Below are 13,198 nucleotides of genomic sequence, written 5' to 3' on the forward strand. Positions count from 1 at the left end.
CTTTGTATCTCTTATTCTGCCCCCTGCCCCCTCGATATCCCCAAGCGAACACTGCTTTACCCCCCCCACACACCCACAACCACACACACATGCACACACACCATATATATGATATATATATATATGTGACCCTTCCCTATATATATATATATATACTGGTGCATTATACAGTATACAGTTATATAGTGATGGGTAGTTTGTATCACATTTGATTAAAAAGATGCAGCAGGATATTTCCCGCTGTAAAGTCTCACAACATGGAAGAACATCTGTGCGAGCTGCTGCAGCTGCCGTGCTACTGTCCCTTTAAATATCCCTTCCAGTCCGTTGCCCCGGTAACCCGGAAGCTTCACGCGCTGCACGCGCAGAGTCCTTCCTGTTTTAGGAAATTCAAGGAAGCTGCAGCTGGACAGACAGAGAGACAGAGAGACAGGCAGAGAGACAGACAGAGAGAGAGACAGACATGTACACATGATGGTGCGTGAGTCCAACAACAGCAGATACATACAGAAACAAAGCATGCATGCATGCGTCTGCCGTCAGCAGCTGCTCCTCTCCGGAGCTGTTGTTGTTGTGTTTCGGTTTGTGTGCAGAAGAAAAACTCAAAAAAAAGCTCGAGCATACTCAGTGTTAACCTGCAGAGCGCATGCACAGTGTGCAGACAGTAAACATGTTGTGTTGTGCTCGGTGAGAGAATGACAGAGCAGTGTGAAGGTAGAAAATGAATGTTTTGTTTTTTTAAAGCAGAGGGAACTTTGTGTGTTTGCATAATTAATGCAGTTGTTGCACGTGTGCAAAGTTGAGCACGGCTACACGCTTCATAGCAGTAATGCTGACAGATAGTTGTGCATAGCTGCTCATGCACTGTGTTATTGCAAAGTGTAAAGCGTTTTATTCAGTGCACATGAGTGTAAGCTCTAATAGTATGTGCACAGCCAGGTAAATAAAGAAAGGATGCATCCTCTGGCATGTTAGAGTATGAGATATAACACCTGTTTCTTAATTCCCACATGTGACAGGATGCATCTCTGTGATCTCCTGGACTGGAGGACCCATGCTCTCTCATCTTTGTGCCGCCACACCAGCCTTGTACATATTGTGGATCGCTATGGCCCAGATAGCTGGCCAGGAGGACAGAGAGAAAACCACTGCACTCAAAGGTAAACGTGAAATAATATTCAGGAAAAAAACTGAGCGACTGAACTGAACTACACTCTTTCAAAATGACATGAAATCAAATCAATTACCACAGACGAGGCCAAAAAAGACTTTGGTCTGATATACCCAACTGATGAGTTCAACATGTCTCATTATTTCGAAGCAGTCATTTGCATCATCTCGAACGGGAAAAAGAGGAATTTAATTCCACTCGAGCAGAACACTGGAAGTGCCTGCTGCCTCCACTCCCCACATGAGCTCTCTCTTGACCTGAAGATAAGCACGCTAACCTGTCTGACCTGTCTAATACCTATGACACACTCCTGCCTACATGTCCCTGAAGGAAGCTCCTACAAGTGTAGTTCCTGCAAGGTTATACGATAGCAGCGAGTTTAAATGATAGATGGCATTATGACAATGTAAAATACAATACATACAATATTGTGACACTTAATGTGACGGAAACATTTGTCTTATATTGTATTCCTTCTCACGCTTTTGTCTTGTGAACTGGAGCTTTAGTTACCAGTTTGTATTTCATTCATTTGTTTTTTAGCTGGAGTAGATGACACAGAGCAAGAAATGTTCCATTGAACCCTGAGTGAGATTCACCCCACATTTTGTATAATATTTTTGAATGAAAGTATCCACTTCAGTGATAGAATTTACAGAAAAATGTTAATATATAGGGAATTTCCTCTTTCCCACTTAAGAATAGAAGAAGACTTACTTTATTAATCCCTCGATGGGGAAATTCTCTGTTTTTATTTTTCGCATTGCATGCATTTTAACCCAGAACACACACACATGCAGTACAAGGGCTCATAGACATGCAATGTGGAGAGAGATGGTGGAGTGATGGGCAGCCCCCCTGAGGAGCACCCAGCGAGCAGTTGGGGGGGATCGGTGCCTTGCTCAAGGAGGTGAACTGGCACCTCTCCAGCTACCAGTCCACCTTTCATATTTTTGGTCCATGCGGGACTTGAGCCGGCCACCCTCCGGTTCCCAAGCCAAGTCCCTATGGACTGAGCTTCGCCCCCTTAGCTTTTGCGTAACAGTTTCTGTCACTTTGTGACTTAAGAAAATGAGGAGAAATTATCAAATTATAGTGCAGGTGATGTCGCTGGATATTCTTAGGTTACGATGATGATGTGACTGTGATAATGACACGAAATCTTGACTTTGACCTCCTCAGGAAAAAAACAACTATGACTTTAGCCACTGATTTGCTCACTTTAATTTCCCCCTGGGATTACTTTAGCCACTGATTTGCTCACTTTAATTTCCCCCTGGGATTATTAAAGTATTTCTGATTCTGATTCTGACTTTTGATCGTGTCTGTTCTCTTTCTCCTCAGATTTGCTGTCAAGAATAGACTTAGATGAACTGATGAAGAAAGATGAACCTCCTTTTACATTCCCCAAAACGCTGGAGGAGTTTGAATATGCCTTCAATGAGTGTAAGTACATATTTTAGTCTTCAAAGCATACAGCACACCAACAAAAACAAACACCAAATCCCGTACACTCAACACTGCTGACAGTTCAAGCGTAATATTTCAGCTAAGGTGAATAGAAAGTTAAATGCTGGCAGTGTATTGTCGTAACTGCATGAGGTCTAGATTCCATTATTAAGCACCCACAATAAACAAATATAACAAGATTAGGGTCTGAAATGACACCCAAGTGAAAATACAGATGGGGTGAGGATGATCCTACCTTGCTGCACAGACGACAAACAAGCTGTGGCTGGTTTTTCATCTGCAGCCACCTTGGCCCAAAGTCTAACAGATCAGCTCTCAGATTCACCCCATTTTCCTCACGCGTCTTCACTCTTGTAGTTGTTGTTTGCTGTGATGGTAGCTTGTACTCCATGAGTCAGCTAGTCTTCACTGGTACCATCACCAAGGGCGCTTGCTCTTGTTAACCAATGAGGTGATGAGAGGTTGCCTGTTAACCATCTCTGCTGTTTTTCTCCTCGTGCTTCATCTGCAAATAGTTAAACATCAAGCTGGTTGTTTTATGATATACAAGTTTAATGTTAATTTAGTCTTTTCTTTGAAATGCAAACATCTGTCATGTCTGGTCGCCATTCTGCCTGTAACTTTAGAAGAACGACGTGTGACTGAGAGCGCTGAATGTTATCTGTGGCTGCACATGTGCAGATCTCGATGTGACTATGCCCACGTACGCCCATCCCTGGTCTAGAAATGGAGGGAAAGGAAACAGGTCTGTTCCCACTGTAACGATAGCATCGGTTCCCAGTCTTTTCGGTTCATGGCCCCTTAAATAAAAGCAGCGTCTGCTCGCAACACCTCGTCACAGCTTGAACATGTCGACCAAAGAGTGATTTCCCCTCTTCTCTTGAAACTTTAGAGTAATGACCTGAAGAGATAAACCTGCATTTTAGATAAAAAAAATATTCAGTTTTTATCATTTTGATGGATTGTTCTTTATGACCCGTCAGATTAATCTTTCAACCACTGGACTTATCTCGACCCCCATGTTGGTCCACGGTGTCGGGTTCATTCTTATTAAAGCTGCAGTGAAGTTGACATTAAAACAAAATCACCATAATCCCTTTTTTAAAGTCGAGACACTTCTGTTCACTGTTTTTTTAATTAATGACCTAAAACAGTCTCTGCTGTCACCTGGGACGCTTTGGGGGTAAATGAGTAGTGCAGGTGTGTATGTGTTTGTCACTTACTAGTGACAGGAAGGAGCAGAGCTGGACCCAAAATGGTGCGAGTCCAGATGATGTCGAAGTCTCTTTAGAATTCTCTTGGCTTGCTTTAATCAAAGCAGGTGGAGGGAAGGAAGAGTTGGAAAGGTTGTGGTGGTGGTGGTTTTGAGTCTTAGTGATCCCCTATAGTCAGTCTCTCCCTCTCTCCCTCCCTCTCTCCCTCTCTCTCTCTCACCCCCTCTGTTCTCTGTCAGTGTCTCTGCTGGCTGTCTGGCTGGCTGAGTGGGGGACATGTTGTGTACTCTACGGCCCGTCAGTAACCTACTCAGCCTTGCCCTCCGCCTGACGGAGCATTTGCATAACCTCGCTGTGCCTAAGAACAGAGACACGGAGACTTACCCCCCCCCCCCACCCGCCGCCGTGCCAACACCGCCTCCTACCCCACCCTCAAGTCCCAGCTCAGTCTCCCATAGAGGGAGGAACACATTCGGAGACTCTCCATCTATTCTCCCTCACCCTTCTGTCTCTCCAATTCTTTTTTTTTCTTCTTTGTATCTCTCTATTTCTGCCCCTGCCCCGCTCGATATCCCCAAGCGAACACTGCTTTACCCACCCACACACACACACATGCACACACACATGCACACACACATATATATGTATATATATATATGTGGACCTATACCCATCTGTAGGTCTTGTCAATTTCCACTCCGGTCTGTTTTTGAAGGATAGCATTTCACAGTCGCTCTGGCTCGCGGGCATTTCTATAGCTACACCCAGGCTACCTTTTGCCCGAGACAGGTGGAACAAAAATGTTAATTTGACCATGTAATGATGTGAATACAGACGAGGCTGTGTACAATAGTTTGCAGGTATCTTAATCACTGAAGATGATGGCTTCATCTTGCTAGCCCTCCAGTTTTCCATTACTGGAAATCCAAGGTTATGTACACCTAATTAAGCGGCCAAATTGAGAACAGAATGCTAATTATGACAGAAAAGAGGAGAAAAGTTGAGAAAACGTTATTCCTCTGAGAGGATGTGTTGGGGGAGGCAATGGAGCTGATCACCCCCCTAGCTCACACTTACACACATATACACACACACACACATCTTCTCTCCTTCCCTCATGCACGCACACACACACACACACACACACACACACACACACACACCCCTTTTCTACAGTAGGATTTCATTATAGCTCCTCTCTTCCTTCTCTTAGGCAGTAGTGTTTAGATCCTCACCCCTCCATGAATGCATAATTGATTTTCTTCAAGGTACTTTTTGTGCACCCTGCTTTATCCTAACTTCTCGCTCGTCTCCTGCTCTACCTCTCAGGCACAAGTCTGCTTTTTAATGCAGCATGATGACAAACCTAGATGCAGGATTACATGTTGTCTAACAACTAACCATGAAAGCGAGGGTGCTGTAATACACAGTGTGTTAGCAGCGTAAGATTTATCGCGTTGATAGAGGGGTGAAAGTGGTGGCAATTTACGGGGAGATGAAAAAAAAAACTGCTCATGCATTCTTTTATCTTGCAAAGATATTATATTTATTTATATCTTAGATGGGTTTCCTCACGTTGTGCAATAATTGAGAAAGTATGAGAGCCCCCTGGCTGTTTGGGTTAAGTATGTGTACTTTTCAGTGGTTTAGCTCTTACAAATTCTGCAGTCATAAAGGTCAAAATTAAATTTAACACTGTTTAGTGTTTTATTGTGTTGCAGTGTCAACCGCAGGATCGATGGGCTCATTGCTAAGGTATAAACGTAGAGGTTCCACAGCCACACGAGGGTAATTGTTTATTAAGGGAAAAAAGTAGCATCGTTTCTGAACAGCGTTTTCCTGTCTTATGACTGTTTTATATCAAATAAAACCTGGATGTCTTAAAAACTCCTCTGCTTCCACAGAAGTTTAATAAATCCCATAAACATTTTCCCAAAAAGCTCAATTCTTGTGTGTTGCAACCATTTACAGAAACGCACATACTTAAGCCTAGTGACACTTACTGCATGACCACACCTGGTCCTCCTGGCTGGACTTGCTGGTGTGTGCTGGTTAGGCTGATTGGCTGATGCCCAGACAGCATCCTCAAAGGAACTGCAAGGAGCAGTTTTCTCTCTCGCGGCTCATCGACACTCACACACAGAACCACGCTGAAATCCTTTCCCACACCTCCTTTACTCTTTGCTCTTGGAGATTTCAGGTGGAAAGGGCAGGGACAGACCTGTGGCTTGTCGCCAGAGTGAGCGGGGGAAGGAGCGGGAGAGAGAGATTGACACAGTTAAAGAGGAAGGGGAGAGGCTTTTAGACGGATGAATAGAGGGAGAGAGGGGAAGAGAATTTTTTGCCATACCAGCTGTCCAGCCCTGGTCTGCCAGACTACCCAGAAGGCCATTGGAGTCGTGACTGGACGAACGCTGCTGCATCCACAGGCCTTGTACCTGCCAGATGGGGGTGGTTGAGGGATGGAGGGTAAGGAAGCGAAAAGAACCAACAGAGGAAAAGAGATGAATTAAAATACTCAATAAAAAACAAAGGGGTTAAGCTTAGTTTGCTTAATTTGGCTGATAGAGGTGCTTTTGCATGTCTGGTCAGAAGTGTCTGCCCACTTTACTCACTACAGACATATCCATTTTCATTACAGATGTGTTTTCCCTTCTTTCGTTCTATCTTTCTCCCACAGATGGTCAGCTCAGACATATAAAAACAGGAGAGCCCTTTGTGTTCAATGCCAGAGAGGACCTCCACCGCTGGAACCAGAAACGCTACGAAGCTCTTGGAGAGGTAAGCTTCATTTAGGCCAGCCATGTTCAATAACTTTGGCCTCAGCTACCGAGGCCTTATTAGGATTGTCTGTCGTGAGCAGTTTTTGTAACGTGATGTTTACAAGACGTCTTTGGAGAGCCAACAGACATGCTACTTTGGCCCTTATCACACATGCCACCTGTGACGTGCTTTATTACACCGGTGTAAGGTTTTTGGCTTTCACACATTTAACAGATTTTACATACAGATCCATTTCATGTCAAGTCTTTCTTTAATTCAACTATTTTACACGGCCCAACAGCAAGCAAGCCACTGTGGTTGTTGTCAAAGTTACTGTTTGACTCATTTAATTCTTTCTTTTTATTTATTTACACAATTATACATTTCAAAATATTGTAATATTGTGATATTGCATTGTATGTGCGTCCTTTTATTTATTACAGTGGCTGTTTTAATTCACACTTGAGATGTGGAAGAGTTACAAAAGTGTTACTATGTCCTGTGTAGGCTCTTGCACATTCTTCCATTATAAACTGGATGAATTGCATTTCAACTTTTTAACACGTTTAAATCCAGTGCCACAGCATGGCCTCTATTAGTGTAGAATGTGGAAGGTATACAAGTGTTTTAAAGGTCAAATGAACACAATGGATTTCACTGTAATCATCTTACTTGTCAGCTTAGTTGAGGTATGAGTTGAGTTTGTGGTCAAATATATCACACAAGCTGAAATCTGAGCTGGACTCATCTGTTTGTTTTTGAGCAAGAGCCTAAATCAGCTGTGAAATCTGCACCAGATGCACCAGAACCTGAGCATCTGTCTGAAACTGTGCCTGTTACTGGGACCCCCAACCTCCTCAAGTCCTCAACCAAACCTTTTGAGGCAACATTAGAAAGGCACGGCGTGGATAAAACAACCTGCCTGTGATGCACTCAGTGCAGGAGGCCTGTCTGCATTGTTCTGACAGTCCGCAGGCCTGACACAGCATGTGCAGAAGAGCATCAACGACTGTCTTGACAGTTTTCCGCGACAGTGCAACATTGAGATGCCGACACATATTAGAGATGTTAACAGCTACTGATGCACACAACTGCAGATGAATTGATGGCCTTTATTGTTCCTTGCTACAGCGTACACAGTATACGGCGTGAACAGCATTGACATCGAAAGCTACTTTTGGACTTTTCTTTTAAAGGATTCAGAGCAGCTTTAAAATCCCGCCCACACATTTTTGTGAAGTTCCTTGATGCTCTTATGAAGTTCTTTGGTCGTCCACATCCAAACATATTGTACACCATCCCAAGGTTCACCTTTAATTCACTCCCACAGTACCAGCACATGCAATATGCATTAAGATAATGAGACAAATGTTCTTTTGTAATCTGTTTTTTATTTGCATCCCCTGCTATGTTGTTTTTAATTGTGTGCATTCTTTGAAGTTCAAAGCAAAGTGATAGACTCCGTTTGTGGGATTACCTGGGTGTCTTTATTATTTCTAATGCAGGTATACGGTAGCTCCTTTGAGAGCCAGCCTTCTGTGAAGACCTTTTTTTTTTTTTCCTTTTGCATGCTCAGGCACTATCTACTGACATCTGTGGAAACAAACATTTGGTAACATGCAAGCAGAGGCCCTGAAAGAACACACAGACATTTAAACTAACTGAACTCAGGCATCCGAAAGGGGGGGTGGTGGCAAACATTTGGAGGAAACAAATAATCATCAAGCGGGATGTATGCAAATTTTATTCATCCTGTGATTAAAAAATTGACAGAAGCATCTTCTTTAGGGAAGAAAAAAAGAAAGTGTGTCAATCAGTGTTGATACCAGCCTGTGTAATGAGAACAGATATGAATTGTGCTGCGGGAGATTAACTGGCTTAGAAGAAAGGAGCACTACCTGAATAAGCAGTATTATCTGTCTGTTGTTTTTAGGCCACAGATGATTCAAGAAAATGAATATTGTACCTCAAACAGCTTTGCAAGTACAAATGCATTGTTTTTGCTGGTAAGAAATATGCCCCCATTATAAATAGACACAACTACTGAATTGTATCCCTTTGGTTGTAAAAGTGGGTTATGCTGCTTAGTCAGCCTGTGTGTGTTTGTTTGTGTGTGTGTGTGTGTGTGTGTGTGTGTGTCACACAAGCGTACCTGCATGCTTATTTTTGTGCTTGAATTCCTCCCTCCATGCCAATGTTTGTCTGTCTATCTTTTCTCTCATCCTCTTCCTCTCTTCCTCTCTGTGTCAGCAGAAGGAGAGACTTTGTCAGTTGGCATGAGGCTAAATGTAGAATAAGTTTCCGTGTAGACAAGGACTATTACGTGCCAACACCACTCCACAACACACCCCCAATGCCCTCTACCACAACCTGCCACCTGAGACAGTCTGAGAACTAGCCACAGCTCAGGCTGAGAGCTGTGTGAGATGGCACAAGGACGTGGGTGCATATGTTTGCCCCTGGCAGTATGAATAGAATCGCATCATCATTGCCCCCTAATGTTCACATGCATTCCTTTCTCGCCCTCCCTTCCTCCATACCTCTGGAGGACTAATGTCTGCCGCCTGCCTCGCCACAGTGCAGATGCTCTTCTCACTTTTTCTCTGCTTAGCTGCTATTTTACCTGCTACTTTTCCCTGCGTGTCTCAAACTCTATTCTTTATTCTTCCCTTATTATTATTGTACTCTTTATATAATATTATTCAATCCGCAATGTTGACACAATCCAAACAGGATCTTAGTGGACCACTGACTGATTGAATCGTGCATTGGACTGCACTATCCCTTTCTGCTCAGTGCACAGACTTGTCATAAATTGTTATAGAAGATTACAGCGCTTGAGACAAGAATATTCATGCTGGAGAAGTCTTCTGAACTCAACGATACGTTGCCAATGTCTTCTGCCAATGAGTTAGCTCATCAGAACTTAACTTGACAGGATTTAAATGGACAGCTATCTCTAAATAACAACTTTCCCAAGAGTCACTCAAACGAAACCCAGTGAATTCAGACTGTAAATTTATGGATTGAGCCAACTTTGACCCCTGGACATCTGGCAGAAAACTTAAAGCATTAATAAATCTCCAAGAAACAGAAGTGATAAGTTTGGAAAATCTGTTCAGGTAATGTAGGCATCTTTTCAAGGCAGATGGCCTCCACTTAAACAGATCTAGAATTAAAGTACTGATGAACCCTTTTTGGTTCTTTTTGGTTGGACAGCTTACAGGTTACTGTCCTCAGAGTCAAAACTAAACACGGAGAAGCAGCTTGTTGTTCTAATGCAACACATATCTGTGAGTTAACTTTAAGTCTTCTACAATTACTCTAAATCAGCACTTAAGACTCTTCTGTTTGGCACTTTTATGAAGTTAAATCTGGGACTATTTATTCACATCTTGCACTCTACTGTCATATTTATTCTATTGTTCATCTGCTATCTTCTATTTTACTTTGTTTTAATCTTTTTAAGTCCTTTTATGTGTGTCTGACTATATTTTTACATTACCTAGTTTGTCTTCTATATCCTGTCTTAAAGCATTTACGTCTTATGTAAAGTACTTGTTGTTGAAAGGTGCTATATAAATAAATTTGCGTTGCCTTGCCACTGTCCATCACTTTCTCCCTCCTTTCTTCCTTTCACCGTCTTTATATCCTCATGGTCTTGTATTTTGTGTGGAGGACTCTGTGTGTGTGTGTGTGTGTGTGTGCGCGCACGCGTTTGTGTGTCTGTGGATGTGTGTGAGTGGGCTTGGGGGTGGCGGCTGTATTGTCAGACACATCACAGCACCAGATGTCCAATTTGCACTTCAGCCTCATCTGAATGGAGGGACGGATAGGGAGAGGGAGAACGAGGATGTTGGTGTGATGGCCTCCAAGCAAAAGAAAGAGAGACAAAATTTGAGTTGAGTGTTACAGCAGTGAATAATTGTACACTGTTCTATAAAAAAATGTCCATTTCCATATATTTTTGGCAGAATATGTACAGATTTGCATATTGTTTTTGATATTTTTGCTCTGGTCCACTACATTTGAACACTGTAGGTCTGTATATATGTCTTTACATAAAAGTGGAAGGCAATTGCCTCAGAAACCTGTGCTGCAATTCAGCACCTGAGGAAAAAGAGTTTAGTTTAGTTTAGTTAGACCACCTGTCCATATTAGCAAAGCAATAAGAATGATTAAACTAACTTAAATGATTAGAAATTAGATGGTACGACATAAAAGGTGCACAAAAGTTTTTTTTTAAATTCATTTCAGGGTGCTTGACGAGCACCTGTTGCAGCAGCTCTCACACCACTATACCTTGTGTGTCACTCTTACCTTGTTGCATCTCATCTTAAAGGAAAAATATAGCTCAGAAACCTTTGCAAGCCAATGCAACGTTAGAGACAGAAAAGAACGCTGCTTAGAATTGAACCGACTCTAGCGTGCATACATAAACACGGTAACCTCATATAGCGTGTGTCTGATTGCAAAAAAAACAAACACAAACTGAAAATCCCACAAATTCAGCCGCGTGAATGTACGTTCAGAGTACAGCGCACTGATTCAGAACGCTCTGGCATGAACCTTTGAATGTCCTCAGGGAGCACCTGATTATTAACTATCTGACCTAAATTCTTTTTAAGGGAAAGCTCACTTATTTGGTCGATATAGCTATTTTTCCTTTTTTACCCCGAGTCTGCCCACGTAACTGATGCATTTTTTATCTCTCTCTGTGTAGTCAGATGGTATGGCAATAGCATAAAAAAAAAGGGCATCTATGGTTGTCTGTCTCTGGATAAGTAGGACAAATTAAAAAGGCTGCAACTAAAATATCCCTTTATGTTCTGAATGCACTCTATAGAGAGTTTAAGCACTGTCGTAGAGGATCTTATTCTCTATTATTCCCGTTAACCTCAGTTTGTAAATTGTTGTATTGGTGTAATGTATTCTTTATTGTGTTTTTTTCTTCCCTTCTTCTTTTGTATTCTGTAAACTTCAACATAACCCACTGAGAAAGACAAGAGAAACGCACAGATTACTGCTGTAGTGACATTTTCCATCCCTGGCTCTGACTGTTATCATAATGACTTTATTACAGCTGTAATACAGTGCGGGGCTATCTGTGCAGTGTTGCTCAGTGCAGCAGGGTCACCTCAGCCTGTGTAGGTGTCAGTTGTAGTCTAATTCCTGTGATTCGGTGATGAATCTCTCTGATAGGAGACAAGCATAGGGTCTGGCCCAGATGGAGCTCTATTAAGCTGTTAATAAATGAGGATTCTTCTCTGCTCTGCCTGCATCTGTGGAATGGAAGGCACTCACAAATTTGTAAACACACACACACACACACACACACACACACACACACACACACACACACACACACAGTCAGAATATTATAATGAAGTAAAGCTAGCCAGATGGCTGAATTAGAAAGCCGTCTCTCTCTCTCTCCTTTTCTCTCTGTCTCTTCATCTCTCTCTCTCTCTCTCTCTCTCTATCTGTTTCTTACACTCTCTGCTGTCTCTCTGTTATCTTTTTTTTTTCTCCCCCCCTTCCTGTCTCCCTCCGTTTCCACATTATGGATTCTGGGTGTTGTCGTAGCGGTGACCAGCTGGCCAAGGTTTGGGGCCCTGCTGAAGTGCCCTTGAGCAAAACACAGAGGAGAACGGCAAAATATCTTTTTTTTTTTGGGGGGGGGGGTAATGATAAATTATGACAAGCTTATTGTACTATATTATATTATGCTACCATAAACTGAGTTTATGGTAGCAACTTGTGTTATACCTCCACCATGTGCATAAATTACAATATCATCTGCATACATTTAGATGGGAGTCTCAGGACAAACAATGTATGTAGTAAAACGGGTGGGATTTAATACAGATCGTTGTGGGAGACCTGCAGAGAGTCAGTGGCCAGCTGGTTGATGATATTGTTCGCTTACGGTACTATACATTAAGCTATAATCATGCTCCATGGTCACTGCCTGCCAACCGCATGCGTGTGAACACATCTAAGCCACGTACTTTGTCCGTCCTGCTCTCTCTCGTGTCCATGTTTCAGAGTATATCTGGGAAGTCATTATTGGAAAGTTTTTGGAAAAGTGGCAGGCACACCAACACCACCACCACACCAAGCTTATGCCCAAGATAGTGTGGTTTCATTTTTCATTTATTTTATTTGATGTTATGTTTCTGTTTTTTCCACAGCAAGCAGCAAGTTTAGACCTTTATTAACCAACCCCATTAACAAACAAGAGCTTGAATTACATTTATAACTTGTGGAGGTCTTATGATTAATGTTACAAAGTCATGGTGCAGTTATGAAGTAGGAACCCAGGAGACTGGCCTCCATACTGTACTTAAAGCATCAGGAGGCCCCATACCAGTCGTGAACCATTTTGTTGGGAAGCTAATGGGATCTCTCTAAAGAGGGACTATAAATGACAGCTGTCTGCCCGGATTCACTGACTGCCATCACGTCTCCATTCCCAAAACACTTAAACACTGCCGCTGCAGCTTCTGCTGAGAGCACGGAGGAGGAAGCAGACACAGTCAGACAAAAAATGGTTGCAGGGAGTGGGTGAGGTGGATTA

General features: G+C 42.6%; 1 protein-coding gene across 6 annotated transcripts in view; it reads left to right on the forward strand.

Annotated features, from left to right (window-relative positions):
• The first annotated feature begins 338 nt into the window (after positions 1-338).
• arb2a (ARB2 cotranscriptional regulator A) overlaps positions 339-13,198 on the forward strand; it is a 148,859-nt gene continuing 135,999 nt past the window's right edge. For 2 of the 6 annotated variants that reach the window (XM_027277465.1, XM_027277466.1), the window contains exons 1-4: positions 605-714; positions 1,020-1,160; positions 2,516-2,617; positions 6,536-6,636. In XM_027277465.1, coding sequence (XP_027133266.1) covers positions 696-714; positions 1,020-1,160; positions 2,516-2,617; positions 6,536-6,636 — 363 coding nt within the window. In that variant the 5' untranslated portion in view covers positions 605-695. Of the gene's footprint in view, positions 478-602; positions 715-1,019; positions 1,161-2,515; positions 2,618-6,535; positions 6,637-13,198 lie in introns of those variants that run through there. The other 4 variants (XR_003462241.1, XM_027277462.1, XM_027277463.1 and 1 more) reach the window with 3 other exon arrangements.

This window comes from Larimichthys crocea, chromosome III (assembly GCF_000972845.2).
Source record: "Larimichthys crocea isolate SSNF chromosome III, L_crocea_2.0, whole genome shotgun sequence".
NCBI lineage: Eukaryota > Metazoa > Chordata > Actinopteri > Sciaenidae > Larimichthys > Larimichthys crocea.